At 47.2% G+C, this 21,711-nt stretch overlaps 1 protein-coding gene and 1 long non-coding RNA gene across 3 annotated transcripts in view; one reads left to right on the plus strand and one right to left on the minus strand.

The window, feature by feature from the left end:
- Positions 1–2,157: 2,157 nt before the first annotated feature.
- The window catches only part of VIT (vitrin), a 98,894-nt gene continuing 79,340 nt past the window's right edge, over positions 2,158–21,711 (minus strand). For both annotated transcript variants that reach the window (XM_026478870.4, XM_026478878.4), the window contains 5 exons: positions 12,682–12,785; positions 9,650–9,876; positions 6,602–7,115; positions 3,245–3,434; positions 2,158–2,626 (listed from right to left, as the gene is read on the minus strand). In XM_026478870.4, coding sequence (XP_026334655.2) covers positions 3,256–3,434; positions 6,602–7,115; positions 9,650–9,876; positions 12,682–12,785 — 1,024 coding nt within the window. In that variant the 3' untranslated portion in view covers positions 2,158–2,626; positions 3,245–3,255. The remainder of the gene's footprint in view (positions 2,627–3,244; positions 3,435–6,601; positions 7,116–9,649; positions 9,877–12,681; positions 12,786–21,711) is intronic.
- On the plus strand, positions 3,991–6,137 carry LOC130543192 (uncharacterized). Its single transcript, XR_008958352.1, has 2 exons — positions 3,991–5,735; positions 5,861–6,137. It is a non-coding gene; the product is annotated as an uncharacterized LOC130543192 (long non-coding RNA).

Below are 21,711 nucleotides of genomic sequence, written 5' to 3' on the forward strand. Positions count from 1 at the left end.
ACTTGCTTCATGGAGGTTTTGTCCTGTTCAAAAGGGTTTAAAGAGCCCGGAGAAATAAAAAATATCTGAACCCTCAACCTTGTCCATTTGGCTGGACGTTTTTAGCAGAGCCTTGTTACAAAACTTTTAGCAAAGAAACTTCTTTCAAAGGCTCTACCTCCTGAGAGTTGGGAAAATAAAGTTGAGTGGAGTTCAGACATCATACGCCCCTAGAGAAGCTGGCCCAATGCTCCTTGTCTGCTTGTTTTGGTTGCCTTGGAGGAGAAAGGGCACAGAGGAGCTTTTCTGCTGAGACCATGGAATAAAAGTTAGAGTTGCCTTAGGAGATTGGCTCTGAGTCTGCAGGACCCAGAGAGCTCTGCAAAGGCTGGACCATAGCCCACAGAGGGCAGACCCAGGTGTGTGTGTGTATAACACAGGGATGGAGGTGGGGGTGGGGGTTCTGACCCCCACGAAGGCAGTCAAATGAGTCAACTGGAAGACAGAGATCCGAATTGTAATTCTGTCCCTTTATATCTGCATGACCTTCCACTGGCCTGGTTTTCCTTTTTTGCCATTGGATGGTTTGACATGGATTGTCTCTAAAGTTCTGTTTCTAGTGTTCAGATTCTGGCTCCACCCCAGCAGTGTTGGGCACAGTTTGGGTTGAGCAAGGTGGCGTTTATATCTAAGCTTCCCACGTCGCCCATCACCACCAGGACCCTTATCTCCAAACTGCTCTGTGCAACCCTGACCTGAGCCCCACTCCCACACCAGCCTTCCCACTGCACGGTGGGGCACTCCTCTCCAGAGCCAGCAAGCTCCCAGAAGCTTCAGCCCTTTCTTGCCCCCCACTCACCTGCAACCTCCAAGGGGAGGCTGTTGATTTTCAGCCCTTAATTTTCAGGCCTAGGATGGGAAAGGCCTGCACCTTGCCCCCTTTGCCTTTCTAATCTCCCTCCTTCCTTCTGCATAGTCCCCAGCTCCCTCAAAGATCTGACCTCAGCCCTTCATCCTTATCACTGCTATCTTCTCCCAGCTGGGTCACTTCTCATTCACTGAAGGTGGTGAAGCTAGGCTCACTTCTGCTCTCTCCATCCCTATTCCCATTGTCATCTTTGGTGACTTGAATGTCCACACAGACAACTGCGACGACATCAAAGCCTCCGGGTGCCTCGACTACCACCTCTAATCCTCCTTTCCTCCACACACATACATTCAAATATTTGCTGACAACAGGTAGACAATGGGCCAATTTAGAGAGGTTTCATTTATTTTTAAAACTATGATACCTATAACTAGAGTGACCATATAATTTATTTTCCAAACGGGGACAATTTTGTGAATGAAAGAGGACACCAAAGTAATTAAGGTTATATTACTCATTGATGACAAATTGGCTTTTGTTTTAAGGCCCCTTACTTTTTGAATATAAAATAATTACATTCAAAGGCTATTTTCCAAAATAAATTTTCCTTCAAAGAATTAAAAACTTATATGTATACATTGAAGAGACATTGAAAAAAAACTCTTTTGTACTGATTATCTGTATATTCGAAAACATAGGCAGAATAATTTTCCCTTGTACTCATTTAAGTTCTTTAGTTTCTTAGCTGAATCTCTCACTAGTAGTGTGTGTCACTGGTATCTTTATAAAGAATTTCTTTTTTGAAAATAGTTTTTGTATTTTGAGGTTTTTGCACAAATCTGTTTGCAGTTGCTTTTTTTTTTTTTTAAGATTTTATTTATTTATTTGACAGAGAGAGAGACAGCCAGAGAGAGAGGGAACACAAGCAGGGGGAGTGGGAGAGGAAGAAGCAGGCTCCTAGCGGAGGAGCCTGATGTGGGGCTCGATCCCAGAACGCCGGGATCACGCCCTGAGCCGAAGGCAGACGCTTAACGACTGCGCCACCCAGGTGCCCCTGCAGTTGCTTTTAAAGTAAAATTTATGGTTAATGAATTTGAGATTGTTGACGCTTTTAATTGATTCAATATTTTTAGCTGATAATACACTCTCCAGGTACTGAGAAATTTGGTAAGCGTGAGGCAAATTCTGCTAAATGGATGATACCTTCCAATTGTTTATGTAGGTATTTTGTCCCAAGTATTGGCACAGGTGTTATCTTTTTGCCTCCATTCACAGCAGCATCCTTTAACACACACTTTTAGAAAACATGATTTGTCCAGTAAGTCACCTTTATTAATGATTCTTTTGAACACTCCCCCATCACACACAGATTTCATATCCTAATAGATGAATCCTTGGCAGAAGCTGGAAGTAAAAAGTGGAGCTCAACTAAACCCCCTCCCGGCTTATTTTAATGCAGCTATTAATGATAACATCTGGTTAACAAATGACAAATGCAGTGCAAATGCTCAAACTGGGTGGGACCCAGGACAGCAGGCATAAACAGGGGCTCTCCTATCACACTGACCACTCAGAAGGAGCCCCGTGGTTCTCCAGTCACGCAGCACAGCAGTATTGCCAGAGGGCTCTTCAAACATGCCACTGCTCAGGCTCCAGCCTCGCACACTCAGGTTCCATAGCTACTGGAATAGGGCCTGCGAACCAGCATCATCGTCTCCCAAGAGATTCTAGACCAGATCACCGTGGTCCTCCAGGGCCGCTCCTCAACTGCTCCTAAAGCTACAGGATGTAGGTACACAGTGATTCAGATAATCGAGAGGAAGGAGGTAAATCAGGAGTGGCTCTGCTGCTGGCACGTTTTCTCTGCACCCCCATGGTTGCGTTGTTACTATGGGCCAGGACTGAGTGCATAGCAGGTGCTCTGGGGAGCGGGAAGAGCAGAGGGTGGTTCTGCCACAAACCCTGTGAACTCTCTCCACGACACAGTCAGAATGTCGTCCTCGAAACATTTAATTAAGCAACTCCTACATTGTCATCATAAAAATGAAATTTGTTGAGAGTTACAGAATCCTGATTAGGAAAAAAATGGGGAAAAAAAACCTCAGAAAAACTCTAGTTAAGCCTGTCATAAGTTCTGCACTCTATTCTGAACATTTATTTTAAAAATAATCATCAAAATGTAAATCCCCAGCACCCTCAAAATGATGTATCGTTTTGCCTCGTTCTATAAACCTATGATCATCTTTCTCCCTCCAAGTTTTGAAGTATGCAAAACTGCACTGGCGAAGAATAGTAACAGCACGTCCGGGCGCCAAGCCCCATGTGCCCTGCTGCCCCATAAAGCGCTGGAGGCTGTCCCAGAGCCAGTGGGGAAAGCAGTATTGGCTAGTGCTTTACCTGCTTGGACCTCAGTTCCGGGGCTGTGAGTTGAACTCTGTGCAAATATTCTGGATGACCTTGGGGACAAATTTGTACAGGTTGTCAAACTCATCTACAAAGAAGGAGTGGTCGCTGGCCGGGTGAGTGGCGATGACTTCCAGCTCGTCCTGTGCAGCCCATGCGACACCTATCGCGTAGGTGGTCACTCCTGCGGGGACAAAGTTCAGATGAAGCCAGCATGCCCACCAAGAGGTGATGCGAATGAACCCTTGCCTTTCTGTTGCTCTGTTGGTGCTTGTGTTGGAATGCACACAAATTCAAAATGAGAATGTTCCCCAAAGCATAAACAGCCGCTCTACACTAACAGTAACACAATTGATATGGTTGCTATCTCATAGGCGTTTATAATCTTTGGGAGGAAAAACCCCAGACAAAATGGAGTAAATAAATTAAGATTTTCATGTTCAGGGGCAGTAGAAGGGATGATATTTGGGGACAAGAGAGACTTGATGCCATGCAGATGACATCACATGGCACATGCCTGCTCTGCCTGTGTGTAGAGCCAAACAAAATCTCAGAGAGTTTTATATTTTTATTTTTAAAAGATTTTATTTTTTTAAAGGACTCTCCACACCCAGTGTGGGGCTCAAACTCCCAACCCTGAGATCAAGAGTCTCATGCTCCACTGACAGCCCACCAGGTGCCCCTCAGTTTTATTTTATTATTACTTTTTAAAAGACTTACTTTTTTATTTGGGGGGGGGGCAGAAGGAGAGGGAGAGAGAAACTCTAAGCAGACTCCGCGCTGAGCACGGAGCCTAGCGTGGGGCTCCATCTCATGACCCGGAGATCATCACCTGAGCTGAGACCAAGAGTCAGACGCTTAACCGACGGCACCACCCAGGCACCCCTCCCCTCAGTTTTAAATGCATCAAAAGTCAGCTTAAGATCTTCCTAACTAAAACAGTAGACTCGAATTACTTTAGGCTTGAAGGTGAATTTACAAGCCATAAAATGCAATCTCCTTTCCAGCGTAGAAAGCCTTAAAGAAGGACCCGGAGAGATGGTGACCCAGCATCTGCTCCGTCACTGACGTGAAGAAAGGTTTTCAAGGTAAGGGACTGACCAACAGTATTGAACGCTGCAGCGAGGTCACGTGAGATTAAAGCAAAAAAGTGCTCCTTGGATTTAGAAAAAAACCAAGACACTGGTAGCTTGGTGAGAACAGTTTCAAAGAAACCAAATGAATTGCTGTGAGTTGAGATTGAAAAAGAAATGAAGATGTGGGCACAGCACAGAGAGCTAACCCTTTCTGGAAGTTTGACTGTAAAGACAAGGAGGTAGGTGGGAAGTGAAGCAGAACGTGGTGTCAGAGAGTTTGTGTTTGTTTTTTAGGGAGGGATCCGAGCATGTCTAGATGCAAATGGGAAAGAGTGCTGGGGGTCAAAGGTGTAGGACTGCAGGGGGGGAACAAGAGGCCCCAGGGAGGGGAGAACAGACTCAGAGACTCGGCATCTGTTCTCAGTGTGGAAACCGGGAGACTGTCTGGTAGATGGTTCTTGATTGGGGTTGGGGGCACCTGGTCAGTGGGGGCTTGACCTTACTCTACAAAAGCCTGTTCCCATGACACCTTGAGGCTGGCAGAGTGGGGTCAGCTATATGGCCATGAAACAGAGGGAAGAGCTGGGGTGTGGCCTTCCTGCCCAGCCACCCATGGCAGCCCATGTCACCATCTCCAGCATCTTCCCAGTGCCCTGTTCTGCTTGGAGAGCCATCCACATGGTTCTGGCCCTAAACTGTTTTTCAACTGTGGCTCATTAAGCTGCATTTAAGCTGCCAGTCCCTTCTCTTACCTCTCCAGTGTCTTTTCTCTGCATATTGTCTACATTGTTGCCCATGAACACCAGCATTGGGCTTAAACACACCACCAAGCCGCAGTGGGAACAGATTTGCTGCAGAACGTGGCTTAGATTGACTAAGCCCTCGTTTTTGCACCAAGATTGAAAGGCTGCCCCCCAATAAAGACAACACAAACAGTATTCAAAATTTGGCTTTTCAGATCCTCAAGTCCACCCTCAGAGAGAACCTTCTACTGGCAATTCTGAAGGATGGTCAGCCAGCCCTGCCGTAGACACTCCTAGGGACACAATGCTCATTGTCTCCATGTAATTTGCATCTATTTGTCCTAGTTCTTTAAAGCTTCCCAGAACATCTCCCTCAGTCTTTACTTCTCCTGATGAGGAGGCCATGGATACCCTTTGGGTGAGGCCAATGGAAGTCCACTTAGGAAAACAAGTCAGAGTGGAGCTGAACATGAGCTGGAGACAGATGTTTGGACACAGCAGGAGAGCCCTGGGCTTGTAGTCCAAAGCTGGCCCACCTGGCTCTGCCCACTCACTTTGGAACTTTGAGTAGGTTGCTGCTGAGCCTTCAACCATCTTCACTCTGCTGACATGAGCCCAAGGGATGCTGAGACTGCTGGCGCACAGGCCATCCACCATCTTGCCATTGTGAGTACACCCCACAGGCTCTACAAGGGTAAATCACTGCTTGAACCTGTCTGCTTGCTTTGGTTTCCAGAAGGCAGAGCTGCTGGTCCATTAAGGCTTGTTTGTTTTTATCCCTCCTTGTTTAGGGAAGGATTCAAAGCAGCTTTAAAGAATACTGAAAATCCTGCAAACTAACAGAAATTAAATGCAGGTGCAGAAGAGAACCACCCCGGACCCAAGTGAGTCTTGTACACTAGCACTTATTTATGGGTCTTTGGTGTTCATGGACAACTTGGTTTACTTTTATTATCATTACTATTATTGCTATCCCTTGGGGGTTTTCTTCAGGTTGTTTGTATTTTCATGATATTTTATGGTACTTTTGAAAACGGTGATTAAACATTGATTCCGTGGAAAAAGGCATTCAATGTGAGTGATTTTCTAAACATTTACAAAAATATTTTGCTCATTTTTCATGGTTTTAAACTTTCTGTTGCTCTCTTACAAATTTTTATTTGGAAATATCTCTTTAAATTTTTTAGATGAAAATTTCTTTGAGGCTTCCTCTAAACCCTCGACATCTGGCTAGCAGTTGCCCCTGCGTGTGTAAGGCCTCAGAGTGTCAGACGTCAAGGAGAGGGTTGATGTTCCCAGGCATCTATAGCTCTGGGTTTGCCATGACACTGGAAACCACCTTGGGGCTTCCTGCCTTTATCCTTCTTCGCTACTCAGAGAGGCTGGTCGTGTTTAACAACACCCCTAATACGTTCCCCCATGGTTTTGAGCATTTTATTAAGTGGTAGACAAAACCAGCGCCTAAAAAGACAGCCCCTTCCCTGTCCCGCTGGCCCACCACGCCCCAGAGATGTTCGGCAAGACCGGCTTACCCTTGTGATGGGCAACCATGGCTGGTATTCGGACGTCATCATAGGACCTCCCATCCGTGATGAGGATCATTAACTTCCTCTTGTTGGGCTTGGACTTCTTGAAGAGCTGTTCCAGGGCATAGTTGATGGCAGCCCCTGTGCTGGTCCCACCACTCCAGTAGCCCACCCTCTTGATGGCATTGAGGATGTCGGACTTGGTGTGGTAATCGTCAAATCCAAACTCCAGCCGCTGCTCGTAGGTGTACTGCACCGCCCCGACTCGTGTGTCTGTTTCCGAAATCTCAAACTCCTTGCTGATGTTGGCCACGAACTGGAGAACCGTGCGGAAGTTGCCGGTGCCCACGCTGCTGGAGCCGTCGATGACGAAGCCGATGTCGGCTGAGTTCCAGCAGGTCTTGCTGCAGGCCAGGCGGTCAGTGTCACAGACGCGCTTCAGCAGCGGCTGCACGGTCTTGCGGAGGCTGAACCAGCTCTGCACGTTGAGCGAGTAGAAGCCGTTCGTTCTGCACACAGCCTGGAAGACAGAGGGGAGGGGTACTCGCCAGCTCGGAGGCCGAATTCTTCAGGCGGTCACCATCACCCCGACCCCAGGGCAAGTGAAGAAAGAAGCAGACAGACTTTTGTGTTCTGCACTCATCTTCCTACAGCTCTTTTTCTACCTCAGTCCACCCGGTCAGGTGCTCACTGGGGTCACCCCTGGACTCACTCCTGCTCCCTCATCTGGGGTCTCTGCTTTAGGGAAGAGCCATCGGTGAAGCAAATCCTTAGAGAGCGAGGTGAATCACTGATTTCAGCTTCGTATGTATGCCTCTATGGGCCCCTCGGTTCATTTGTACTGGCAGCCGGCCATAAGATTGGCACTGGTGGGCACCAACATATGAGAGGATTAAAGAAAGCTTTTGTTCTGATTGGGGAAACAAGATGCGTGAGAAATAGCTACAGGAATGTTTCCAGAGCAGTCCTGCGCCCAGCAACGAGGGGTCCCACCATACGTCAGGAGTCACACTAGATGTTCTTGGAGAGATCCTCTCATAAACCCCCACCCTAACCCTACAAGGTGGATATAACGCCCCTTCATGAAGGGACAAACTGAGGGCCAGCTGTGAAGGGACATCCCTGAGTCCCCAAGACTGGAACACAAATCTCTCTGCCTTCAAAATCCAAGCTCTGTCCTCCAGACAACCCTGCCTCCAGACAAATGAATATTTATTGAGTTGTGCCCAAGTTTGTTCCAGAAAAAACTTAAGGCAGCTGCAAATAAACATGGAGCAACCTGGCCTGTGTGCTCCTGGAAGGGACCAGGCTAATGTTCCTAAAGTGAAGTATTTTCTCCTTGCCTCTGTCTCTCCAGGGGTCACAGGGAGAGTAACAGACCTCGTGACTACCCATGAAGTTGTAGAATTGACAATTTATTTTAAAACAAGAAGTGACTTTAAAATGTCCTAGGAAATATTTTTAATTGGTTTGCAAAAACCTTTAGGGTTTAAAAATCTTTCCATGTCCTAGGTGGTGTTTGAGATGAGTGACCCGGCTGAGCTGAGTTGTAGCCAATGGACACAGTGGATGGAGTCCCACCAGGCATTGGCTGAGGTCACGGGGGGAGAGGGCGGTGGTGCTGGGCTGGGCAGGAGACAGCAGGTGGACTGCTGAGGTGGGTCAGGACACGCCTCAGAAGACCTCAAGAGTAATGGGGGACAATAAAGGGTTTGGAGCAGGGACCCCCATAGGACTGGAAGAGCTCATCATAAACATGAGTGGGCTTCACTATGACACCTACACCGAACTGGGGAGCCCTGAGAGGGAGACAGACCAGAGGTAGAATGCTAGCCTGACCTAGGGAGGTGGCATTGGGAGTTGACGAGGCATCCTGGGATGACTCTGGACCTCTGGGACAGCTGTGTGGCCCCTCGTGTGAGGTCTAGTGGAGGAACGAATTTGGTGGGAAAGATGATGCACTTAGCTTTTTACGTGTCAGATTTAGTTCTTTGGGACATCGTGTGGAGAAAAGCCAATAGGCTGCAACAGATGGCTACAGAGCTCAGGAGGGACCAGGGATGGGGACAGGATGAGGGTGTCTGCTGGTGATGAGTGAGGTTGGGAGCTGTGGCCTGGGAGGGACTCCAGGGGGAAAAAAGCCCAGTGAGAGAGGAGGAGAGGGCCAAGAACTGAGTCCGGGGAAGTCTACCTTTAGGGTACAAGATGGGAAAGAGGAGAGAGCAAATGAGATAAGAGCCACACTGTGTCCTGGAAGTCAAGGGAGATGAGAATTTCAAGGATGATCAAGTGGTCTGCAGCTTGGTATGGTGCTGGAGGTTGAGCCCTATCAGATCTGGAAACACAGACCGTTAAAGCTGGAAGGGCCTCAAGGACAAGTCAGGACAAGCATTCCCTTTCTTCTCTTCCTCCCTCCCTTCCTTTCTTCTCCAAGCTTGGGCCTTTTCTTGGGAGGCAGGTTTATATGGAGTCCCACTGTGTAACACATACAAAAGGCAAGCAGCTCTGCTAGGGTGGGTATAGGGGCCTGGGTCCCCATCTGTCCTGCCCCTATCTGCTGCTAGCTCTCTCCACAGAACCCAGGAGCAGGGCGTGAAAGCCATCTCCCTGACCTGATCCAAAGCCTTTTCTTGTCCATCAGGTTGTTTAATTTGCAGCGTGTGAGTGTGTGTGTTCGTGTGTGTGTGTGCGTGCACACGTGGGAAAGCAAGTATATGTGTGCCTGTGTGCATGCTCATGTGAAGCCCTGCTGGGCTGCCTGGTGGAGGTCCCCTGGAGCTGTGGGGGGAGCCTGGGGAGCCTCTATCTGGGACCTCAGGGACACCGCTTTCCCGAGGTGCTGTTGCTGGCCTCAGTTCATCAGGTCAGTGTGGGGTCTTGCTCTGAGATGGTAATTCCAGGTTCCAGACTTACTAGCCCCTCACTGGAGGCTTCCCTGCCTAGAAGTAAGCTCTATGCCAGTTTGAAGTCATGAGAACAGTCTCAATGGCCGTCACAGCTGTGCAGAGTGCCGGGGATGCTGACGTTGGGCGGGTCCCTGGGGCAGTTCCCTACCTTATTCGAGAAGTTGGGCTCTGTCACGTACTGCTTCTCATTTTCAGTGGCACCTTCGACGGTGATGAAGAAAATGTTGATTCCTGACTCTCTTGCCAACCTCGAAGCCTCCTCCACCTTGTCCGTGGGCCAGCCATCCACAATCACCACGGCCACGTTGGGAGCACCGCCTCTGTTCCCATTAGCTTTGGAAAAGAAGTTCTTGGTCACGTAGGAGATGGCCCGACCTGGAAGAAACAGAGAACCTGTACTTGGAGTGACTGTGATCACATGGGTAGGAAATACAGGCAAGATCCCAGTGGCTTCCAGAGGGCCAGAAAAACCCTCTTGTGCCCTCCCTTTGTGTGTTTGTTTCTCTTTTTTCCTTTTTTTTATAACCACATTAACTATTTTGAGGTGTATAGTTCAATAGTCTTACGCACATTTAAAATGTTGTATAACCAACACCACTATCAGTTTCCCTACCCTATTTTCACTTCAAGCCTTTCACTTCTAATTCTCTATTATTAAATAAAAAGGTCTTAGGGACCAGCACACAGATGAGAAAGACTTCCATGAGAATAAGAGGGTCCCTTCTTTGCCTGGATGCTGGAAGTGCACAAAGTTCTTTCTGGGAGCGTGGGGTAGGAAGGGTTGGCCTGGAGGGACAGGAGTTTCTTGGCCTCCTGCAGCTGGGAGTTGGCCAGCTGGGTGCTCCAGGAGCTGCGGGGTGTGGAAGGCTGTATTCCAGGGGCAGTGGTGTCTTCTGTCCAGTCCCACGTGAGGGGCACGGGTCCGGCTGGCCAGTGAAGCGCAGTACTCACTGAGAACGGAGGGACTGTGTTCCAGCCCTGGCTGTGTGGACCCAGGCAGGTCACTCCAGATTTCCATTTCAGCTGAAAGCCACAGTTGGGAGGTGTAACAGAGCCACTCAACGTGACTTTCCAAAGCACTTGTTTCACATTGTCTAGGACCTAAGGAATTTTTCAGTCGAGGAAGGTAACCAACTGTCCCAGTTTCCTGGGCCTCTACACCAGTTGAAGTACTGAAACCCCATATGCTCCTGGGTAAACTGGGATGACCAGGTCACTGTAGAGTTAGCATAATTGCCTATAATAAGGCAGAGCTCTTAAACCGGGCTCTTGTGGGACATTGGGGTGGGGGGGCGGTGTATCCACAGATCCCCTGAAATTATACACAATATTTTGTGTATGTAAGTATTTAGGTAGAAGGGTAGCTTTCGGGAGATTCTCAAAGGGGTCCTCAATCTAAATAAAATCAATCTAAAGTCTTAAGACTTTAGGATTAATGTCATTACACTCAATGCTTTCTGGTTTTGGCCAGGATCCTGGCTCCACTGGCTAGTGTAATCTTACCTGTTAAATGAAAGGATCAAATATTTACATGTGTTGGAGCTGGAGAAATGTCTTGAAGACCCCATATGATCTGGCTGTAGAGAGCACAGCTGCTAAGGGGAGACAGCTGCTGAGAACTGCCTTCACAGTCAACGGATAATGTCCTTGAAGGCCCAAGACACCCAGCAGTCCCCTCTGGCTGAATATTAGATGCCTGTAAACAGAGAATATCCTTGGCCTCATCCAATGAGTGTGAATGGAGCAGGCAAGGCCTGGTTCAGGGGCTGACTGCTGTAGCAGAAGCTTCTTGATTGTGGTGGCTTCCTGGCTGAGTCAGATTCCCGAAGAGGCTATGCTGGCAGAATTGAGAATGTGATTTCCTAATCTTGGAAGAGACAGCAGCTCCTTGGAGGTCTGGGTTCTGCAGGAAGCTATGAGAAGTCATCTCTCAAAGTTCAGCCTCGAGCTCCTTCCTTCTGCCTTTTGATTATTCTCAAAACCATTTAGTACCTAGGAATAAATCCCTTTCTGCTTAAACTAGCTGAAATGAATCCTGTTCTCTGAACCCAAACCCTGATCAGTACAGGGCAGAGACAGAATATGTTATCCCCTGAAAAAGGTATATGATTTTATTAAGTCACCACTCTAATCCCATCAAGAATATAGGGTGTCTTCCGAAGTTTCAGTTTTATTCCATGACACATTACTGGAATGTCATTGATCTAAGTATTCAATAGGAAACAAATCAGAAATCAACTCTATCATGTTTGTAATGAGGTGGTATTGATTTGGGGTCCCGGATAACAGTGACTTGGCCAATGTTTGATTAGCATTTTTCAAAGGCTCTTCATTTGCCAGGTACTACTATACTGGTCTACAGAGATGTACACTGTGGTGGGGAGGGAAATAATCAGATTTTCAGTGACTTCAAAGATGTTCCTTCAGAGACGGTTCTGTGTGCGCTCCATGGCAAGCCACCGTGGCTCACTTCTCCATTTCTTTGGATGTTGATGATACAAAGAGGTTCCCTGAGAAGTAGACAGCCCTCCCAGCGTCCCCAAAGCCAGACCGCCATTTATAAACTGGTATATTGGCATAGACTCACTGGCAGCTTTTGAACTTGGTTAGTGTGAAACTGTTTCCCAATGCCCAGTGAGCTCCCGATGAACTGATAAAATGGTTTCTGGACCTGCCCCACTGAGGGCTAGACTTGGACTTCTGGTAAACCTGCCACTCCACCTCCTAGCCTTGACCAAGGCTCAGACATATGAGGAGACTCAGCTTGAAACAAATCTCCTGTCCCTCTCTGTACAGTCATCACTATAACAGGAGCTCACTGGAAGAAGATCCCCAGGGAGCACTGTGGAGCTTTCTGAATGGAATTGGTTATAACATTTAATGTTAAATAGTTGATGATTTGTCAGCCAATCAGGAAACAGTTATAATAGCAGTCCTGCTTGTCCCAAAGAAAGTTGCCAACCTGAAGAACCAGGCATGCTGGAACTCTCCAGAATATGTGTGGTAATGATTCTTGCCCCTAAATTCATGATGATACTTTAGAAAAAATACAGATATTATGAGTCATTTCTTGATAGATTATTCTTTTTTTCCCTCCGCCTATATAGGATGTTAGGAGACAATTACACAAAGGGAGAACCATGGAAGCAAAATAGAATGATCTGAATTCGGATTGCATACCTGCGTTTGAAAGCCCTCCTCTCTGGGTGATTTTGTCTATGGCAGTCTTCAGATCCCGGGAATTCATGTGAGTCCTGAGGCTAAATTGGGCAGCAGGGTTGTCTCTGAAGAGTGAGAATGAGAAATAAAAATTAGCTGGAAAGTTACTATCTTTGGAGGAAAGCAGAAATCAGAGTCGATTCTTTTATATACAAATAGAAAGGAAGCAACTTCAAAGCCTGAAGCTGTGTTTTATAAAATCCCCATTATGGACAGAAGGAATGGTAAGCTGGGAGGGCTGGGGTCCTCCTCAGTGTGTGTAGAGAAAATGGTCTGTTCCAGGACTCAGGGTTCTAGTTTTGATTGTGCTGCTTCCTTGCTGTGTGACCTTGGGAGGTCACTTAACTTCTCTGGGCTTCAGTTTCCTCATCTAGGTAAAAGGAAAGATCACAACATTCATATTGCTAAAAAAAAACAGGACAATTGTCAAGTGGGATTTTGCAAATGTCACCGTGTCCCCAGGCTGCCCCAGACCCTCCTCTCCAGGGAGAAAATCCCAGCCGATAGCCACTCCCCAGGTTACCCCTACACTGGAATTACATCTTAACTGTGGTATCTAGGAGAAGACATCCCTTCATTTTTTCATTTTATGGTTCCTGTGACTGGGTGAGAATATTCAAATCTTACCCAGAAGGTTGACATCTGTTAACCAAAAGGTCAGCTGGGGAGAAGTGGAGTAAATTAAGTAGAGAAACAGAATGAGAATCCTTCTCTAGAGAGGAGTCCCTGCAGGTAAGCTGGGCAGATAGGCATGGAAGCAGCTGAGCAAGGGTGTGGACGTGTTTCATGACCAGGTGGGAAGAGGGCCAGGAGGCAGGGGGCTCCGTCAGGCCCTTGATGAAGTGGGGATGCATAGTAAAAGCACATCTCACAAAGCACTGACACTCAGCCATGGGCAAGGCTTCAAGTGAGTGTGACCCCCAAGGTCCAACGGGACCCCGCACTCCAGAAGAGCTGGCACTTGGTTCCCTGCTCCATGCTGCCATCTTGAAATCCTTAATTTTTGAAAATAGGGCTCTGCAAATTATGTAGCAGGTCATACCTGCAGGTGACTGAGCCTTCAAGGGGAGGGAAAAGCCTTTTTTTAAAAAAAAAGTAGACTCCACACCTAGTGTGAAGCCCAATGTGGGGCTTGAACTCAAGACCCTGAGACCAAGATCTGAGCTGAGATTGAGAGTTGGCTGCTTCACTGACTGAGCCACCCAGGTGCCCCCGAACTTTTTTTTTTTTTTTTTTTGAGAGGAAAGACTTTCAAAAGCAGCCTTTCCACAAACACCAGGAATAGGTCTTGGGAGAAGCAGCTTTTGGCAGTTTAGGTGGGAATTAATTCCAAGGGGACTTACAGTGGATTCTTAGCAAGTCCTTTGGGGGACCTGGCAGTGTGGTCACCAGGAAGCCAGTTCCCTAGAACTGAGAGGAGACATCCTCTGCCTCTGCCCTCACTTGCCTCCCCGGCTCCATCCCTATTTTCCAACTTTTCTAGCTATCTCCTGGTGATCTCTGTCAGAGGAGAACTCCTGGAGGCTACAAGTGTGACCCTCTGTCCTCCACTTTATTAGTAAAGATGAGGGACATGGGCTGGTTCTTAGACAAAACCAAAGTGAAATGCCCAGCAGGCATGCTTATCTCTGTGAGAGGGGATGGGAAACTGGGAGGACTGGCTCCCTTCGGGAAGGCAAGGGAAGTTTAAAAGAAGCTCAGGGAGATGGGTGTTGGGGCCAAACCTAACCAGGTGAAATGCCACCAGATGAAAACCAAGGATTAAACAAAAACAACAACGATGACAAAGCCAACTGCAGAACGGGGAAACGTGGGCGTGTTAGCCGAGCCCGATCTTACTCTCCACCTGTGTGCGGCTGGAAGCCTCGGGAAGTGTGGCCACAGGAACAACCCCGTGCAGGTCACAGGGAAGAGGAATCACACAGAAAGGAGCTCTATCGCTCAAGGGCTTTTGGGTGTGTATTCTTTACAGATCAGTATCTGCGAAAGCTGAACTTGTCCCTTAGCCATCAAGGCTCAAAACCTGGGCTCCATCTTTATTAGCTCATCATCGGGCCTGTGAGTCCTGTCAGTCAAGTCCTGTAAGTCCCTCTGTCCACGGTCACTTTCTTTTATCCCTCCTCAGTACGTCTGCAGCAACCCTCTGAGTTCAGGCACCCTACTTCTCGCTGTTTCTATTGTAAGAGTCTCTATTTGGTCTCTGCAAAGCCCACCGTATGCGTATCTGCTAAAAAGCCTCTTCCTCTGCTCAAAAATCATCAGATTTTTTTTAACTGTTAAACTTCATATTTTGGCTTTCAAAAGCCCATCCATAATTTAATTCCAACCCATCACGTTCATATGGTGTTGTCTGTCTCCATCTCTATCTCTACCCACCCCCCACCCCGGGATAGCCTATATTCTAGGCAGAATGAGCTGCTCACTGTTTCCTGGCTTTCTAGCTTTGTGTCCTTGCTCATCAGTCCCTTCACCTGGAAAACCTAAATGTGCCCACCCTCCAGCTCCAGCTCCCTGTCACCTCCCCCTGCCCAGCTGACAGTCTCCACACGTGACTCTGCTTCTCTAACCCACAGCACCTTACACACTCCATAGCACGCGCAGGCTCTCAGTGAACAGTATTGAAGAACCACTCATTTCTTCTTCTTCTGTGCATCTCTACCTCTAAATGCTGGCGTCGCCCTGCGGGTAGCTCCCTCACGGCTCCCTCTTCAATATATGTACTTCCTTGGGATGGCTCATCAACTTCAGTCTCCTGAGCTTCAGAGACCATTCACGTGCCAACAGCTGTCCCGTGCACACTGGCCGGTCCTCTCTCTTGAACCCCAGATAGACATAAAATGACTCCCATCCATCTCCATCTGGAATGAACTGGGTGGTGCCTGGAAGTGGCCCACAACCACCTCAGGTTTGGTATTTCCAATACTGACGTCATAGATCTTCCAGATCCGCTCCATCCAACCACCCATATTCCCTTCTCTAGTCCCTCTTCTGACTCACTGTCATCCCAACAGAATATATTCTGGATACCTTCTGACACCTTCTTCATCAAATGCCGTGTCCTGTCAGACCAACCTCTTAAATATCTCTCCTCTCTTGCATCCTTTCCAGCCTCGCATTTGGACTTTGATCTTTACTTTCTTGAACTCTGGCAGTAACTTCCTACCTGGTCTTCCCGGAACGGCCTCTACAGGGGACCTTTTATTCAAAAGGCCATCATGCTGATCAGAGGCCAATTAACCTGGGAGCTAATAATTCCTCCTCCAAGGGGCCTAATTTTGTATTTGTAATTTTGTGCTCTTTTTCTTAAAAGGACCCTCGAACTACATAAGCTTCAGAGTTCCCAAAGCCTTGATCTTCCCTTGGTGACCAAGGAATATGAACTTTCTCAGGGCCTAAAAAATAAAATATGAGTCGAGCCAAAACAAACAAAATATTATTGGCTACAAAATGAAAAATTGCAAGATTGATATTATCAATAGTAAGTATGTACTTGTCTACCAAACATAACACAATATCCACTTCATTAATTGTAAAATTTTAAACTCATAAAGCTTGAATACATTTGAAAATGATTTGCGGGCTAGGTGTTCTCCCTTGCAAGATTTCCTGAGTATGTCTGATGATTGTGAAGAAATCATAGCTAATTAGAAAGTGTTGCTCATACACAAATAACTTAAAAAGCAAAAATATAACATTTTCTTTCAAAAGTTTTTCCAGAAAAAATATATTTAAATGTAGAACTTAGTCACTTAGCCACATCCGTGGCATTCCCCAGAATGCTCCTCAGGAGGCTGTCTTAATATCGATCACTTTGCAGAGCAATCGATTACCTGTCTCTTTCCCATACTACGTATACAGCCAAGTCTCCTTATTTGCAGTAGTTTCATTCTATAAAGTTGCTGCAAACATCAAATTAGCAAACACCGAGCCATTGCTCCTAGGGGAAATACTGGCTTAGGTTCCTGTGGGCCTCCAGTCACAACATTTTCATCAGTAGATCGATACATAAACTTGTTTTATGTACATTTCTGTTGAAGACACCTCATTTAATGTATATTTCTTAAAACTAATTAATCACATGCAATATTTCTGTTTAATAGAATACCAGCTGAGAAGGGTTTAACAGCTTTCTGACCCTGGGTAATGTTACTATAAATTTCTTCGGCTCTTATCCTCACAATGCTGTCCACTATGTTTTCTGGTGTTTTTTTTTAAAGATTATTTATTTATTTATTTATTTGACAGAGATAGAGACAGCCAGCGAGAGAGGGAACACAAGCAGGGGGAGTGGGAGAGGAAGAAGCAGGCTCATAGCGGAGGAGCCTGACGTGGGGCTCGATCCCAGAACGCCGGGATCACGCCCTGAGCCGAAGGCAGACGCTTAACCGCTGTGCCACCCAGGCGCCCGTTTTCTGGTGTTTTGGTTTGTTTTTCCACATCAGTTGTCACTTCATGAATTCATAAGTTCAACTACTTTTCCGTAGCCTCATCAGGCATTCTAGTTATTAATTTAGCACTTCCCAGAGCAGAATCACATACAAATCAGTGATTTTCCTCTCTCCTTTTCTGAAAGTACCAAATCATTGGTTCATTGACATTGAACTCATGCCTGAAGGAAACTTATGGAGCAGTTGTTGTTTCTCCATAAGTACCTTGTAGCCTTCTTGTGCTTAGAACACTAGAGAATATTTCAGCACTGTACTTGCAGGCCATTTAAAATAGTGAAATCACCGAAGAAAAGCACAAAAATATGAAAAATGCGGCACTAAATAGATTGCGACAAAGAGGCTTGTTAACAGTATGGCAGCTGAAACAGGAAGGCAGAGCACTGCCTTGCTTGACGTTGGCCAGGACCGTGTGTCAAGCAGCTCAGATCCCACCCGTATGCCATGCTAGTTTAGAGACGGTTGTAGAAGTACCATGAGAATTTGCTTGCAAATATGGAAGCCACAAGGCATGAAGGTCTACCGTTCCCTATTTGAGAACAGGCTCTGTGTCCTAGTGTTTCCTGTCCCTCATGCTTAGCATACAGGGGATTAAATCGTTAATTTGTGGAACAAATAAATGAAGAAAGCTCAAGTGTCCTCTCTTTTCTTGGATCAGCCTTACTGGAGTTGAACTCTGCTTCTCAGCTTCACACTGATCCTTCTCTTCCTTTATTACATCATAGAGGTGGACGAATCCATCTCCAGAGGCAGACAGCTGAGCTATTCACATACCCAATGAATAGATGCTTTTAATTTTATTTACTGTTATTTCTTTTAAAAATATTGCCTCCCTTACTAGATGGTGAAGTCCTGAAGAACACAATCTCTATCACATTTGTTGATTTATTTTTAATGGACTGAAAGTTTGGATCAGAGGACCTCTGAAACTCTCCAGTTGCTAAAATTATTATTAGGGGCAAAGCTACTGAGCCATCATCCATCAAGGGACTTACAGACAAATGTAATCAAACCACTTAGAAGAATTTTACATTAGTATCCCCTGCAAATGACATAGAGCTTAGTGCATGGTAAGCACTCAATCAGTCTTTGTTAAACTGAAATGTAGTTAAATCATAGGAATGAATGCCACGTCTTTAATCTGCCAACTGTAGCAGCTCCTTGTACCAGAACACATGGACGTATGTACCTTTTTCAGGACATAGGGGCTGGTGGCCTGCCACCCTGGCCAGGTTACTTCTCAGAGACAGAGACCAGTTAAAAAGTTCAGCTCTATTTCTATCTAAGCAAACTTTTAATTTGTAGTTTTATTACAAGATCTCATTAGAGGAAAACTTTTTTTCTCAGCGGTATCAAAGATTTCCTTTGCAAATAAGAGAAGAAAATAAACGAAGGCGTATAGCTCAAGGAGAAAATAACAAATTGTACTGCTTGGAAGAGAAGCTAATGATGAGAGATGATAGGGAGCGAGAATTTGTGCATGGAAAGGAATAATTTATGCAACAGGAAATGATTACCCTGTGAGTGTTTAAGAAGTAAGAAGAATGCCTGTCAGAAAGGGGCCCCGGTGATCCTAAGGAAGGCTTGACACCTGGGGGCTGAACACCGGGACGGATGTCAGTGTGTCCAGGCTTCCCTGATGGTAAACTCGCCTGAGGCACCTGTTCAAGCCCGAGGAACCAGATCTTGTCCTGGCAGCAGCTCTGTTCAGTAGGTCTACACTGGAGGTGGGAATTTTTGTTTGTTGTTTGCTTTAAACAAGGGATCCAGGTGACTCCTATCCTCAGGAAAGTTTGGGAAGCTCTGGAGTCTGGAAGACTTCTGAGGCCCCTTCAGCTAAAGCCCCACAGGCTCCTGCGTTAGCCCACAGTAGCTGCAGTCACACTGCGTGAGCCTCTCACACGAGCTCTTATGCCTGCAGAGGCGTGTTAACTGATCAGATCTCCTACAGCACCAACTTCTCAAAACTCTCTCCTCCCACAGGGCACCGCCTTGAGGTTACAATAAAATCACCCGACCATATTGAATCTTCTCAGTTTCTTAATGCTAAAATGTGATGATTCATGGGCGTAGTCACTGAGATGAACCATGCCTGTGGAATCGGGAGGATGTGCTGGGGTGGCCCTGCTTGCCCAAGCTCATGCCGGGAGCGGCAGGCTGGGTGGCAGACTTATTCCTCGAGTGCATCGCCTGGCTCAGAACAAAAATGAGTTTGCCCCCATCCTCTCAGGGGACTGAACAGCTCCGGCCACCCCAGTGGGACTTGGTACAACTAGCCCCTTTTGAAAGGACACTCGTCCTGCATTTCCTAGGACCAGAGATGGGAAACAGGGTCTTATAATCAAATTTTGTTTTTAGATGAATGGTTTTTGTAATTAATAACAAGAATTCAATGCACCCGCCAAAAAGTAGAGAATCTGTATACCTCTTCCTGCGGGGGGCAATGTAGACATGCAACGTGCTGGTCGGAGGGTCACTCTGGCACACACTGTCACTTAGGCTCGCTGCTCTGCACCTGCGTCACAGGGCTCGGAAGCACCGAGACACGGGCTGTCTGCAGCAGACACAGCGTTCGGCACTTCCTGAACTCGGGCACAGGCCCGACCACCTGGGGATCATGCTAAAATGTCGATTCGAATTTTCTAGGTCCAGAGTGAGGTCTGAGGTTCTGCCCTTCTAACCACCTCCCAGGCCACACTATGGATCACACGTTGAGAAGTAATGTCCTGGGGGTGCTGTAAGAATTGAGAAAACCAGCAGTGGGCTGCCAGTGATAAGAGGAGGGAGGAGAACAAGTAAGAAGACGTTTGGAGAAAGCATGAGAAAGGCTGAGAAAAGGAGGAGGAGGAGGCACCGAGCCGGGAGAGGGTTCACCGGATGACACACAGGCCTGTGGGAATATCTGTGCCTGCACTCTCTGCTTGCACAATAGAATCCCCTGGGAGCTCTAAAACTTAATGATGCCTGGGTCCCACACTCAGAAATTCTGATTTAATCGAGCTGAGGTTTGGGCTGGGAATTGGGATTTTCAAAAGCTCCCCAAATAGTTCTAATGTGCACCGAGGTGGCCATCTGCTTCTCTAGCACAATGATCTAGGGATCGGGGGATGTAGGGAGAATGATCTCAGGGGAGCCCTGCGATAAGCCCAGTCAATGTGCGATGAGGGTGGAAGGGGAGCTGGTGAGGGGAAGTGGTGGAAGTCAAGTGCAGTCCTTGTTTTATTGGTACCTCCGGGAGAACTCAGTGGTGAGGAATAGAAAAAGCATAGGATTTTTGGGTAAATGTTATTCATAGCTCGCTCGGCCTTGAGACTGTGTCCCTGAGGAGTGTGGCTCAAGGGCTCAGCTGCCTGTCTCTTAGAGTGGAGGGTGGAGGTACAGTCTTTACAAGTGTTACAAGTGCCATTAGGCCCTGGAGAGCCGATGCCAGGCAGCTGCGCTGGGATCCGGTTAGTTCTGTAAAGGCAATGGAGGGCACGAAAAGAAGACCGGGTCGGGCACTGGAAGGGTCTGGGCTCTGGACATTGTGGCCACTCGACTCCTGGGAAGCTGAGCTGTCTCCTACCCTCTTGGCAACAGATTGGAATTATAGACTAAAATATCAGCTCCTGGGTACTAAACCAGATTCTGGTTTAATAAGTCTGGAATGGGACCTGGGCATCAACCTTTTTAAAGTTCCCTAGGTAATGCCAGTGTGAAGTTAGGACCTTCTTGCTCTGAGTCCCATGGAGCTGTGTCTCATGCTCCAGCCCTGCCCACGCCTTCTTTGCTGCAGACTCAAGAGAATGTGCCAGAATGTATTAGTTTCCTATTTCTGCTGTAACAAATGATCATAAACCTAGTGGCTTAAACACTTATTACGTCATAATTCTGGAGGTCAGAAGTCTGACAGGGTCTCCCTGGAAGGGCAATGTTCCCTTCTGGAGGCTCTGGGGTGGGGTGGGGAGGTGAGGGGGTCCCTTTCTTGTCTTTTCCATCTTCTAGAGGCTGCTTGCATTCCTTGCTTATGGCTCCCTTCCTCCATCTTCAAAGCCAGCAGTTGTCTATCTCTGAACATTCTTCCATAGTCAGATGTTCCTCTGACTGATAACAGCGGGGAAAGGTTCTCTGCTTTTAAGGTCTCATGTGATTAGATTGGGACACTGGGTAATCCAGGGTAATCTCTCCATCTCAGGGTCCTTAACTTTCATCACATCTACAGAGTCCCTTTTGCCATGTAAGGCAATGTAATCACAGGTTCTAGGGATTCGGAGGCGGACAAGTTTGGAGGCCACTCTCTGCCTACCACGCCTGTCCTGAGACTTGATCCTCCACTCTGTCCCACACGGTGGCTCCGCTGATCCACGGGAGCCTCTGGGCATCCTTCCTTCTGGGAGGGGGTGGCAGCAAGGAGGGGGGGAGCCGCCTGCAGGACTGAAGCTCTGCAGTCCGGGTCCGATGGGTAAGATGAGGAAGGATGTGCAGCCCACCCCAGAGCCACCTTCCAAAACACTGGGCAGCTGTGACAGACCCATGAGAAAAGAAAAGTCTATGTCATTTTGAAATG

This window comes from Ursus arctos, unplaced genomic scaffold (genome assembly GCF_023065955.2).
Source record: "Ursus arctos isolate Adak ecotype North America unplaced genomic scaffold, UrsArc2.0 scaffold_8, whole genome shotgun sequence".
Classification (NCBI taxonomy): domain Eukaryota; kingdom Metazoa; phylum Chordata; class Mammalia; order Carnivora; family Ursidae; genus Ursus; species Ursus arctos.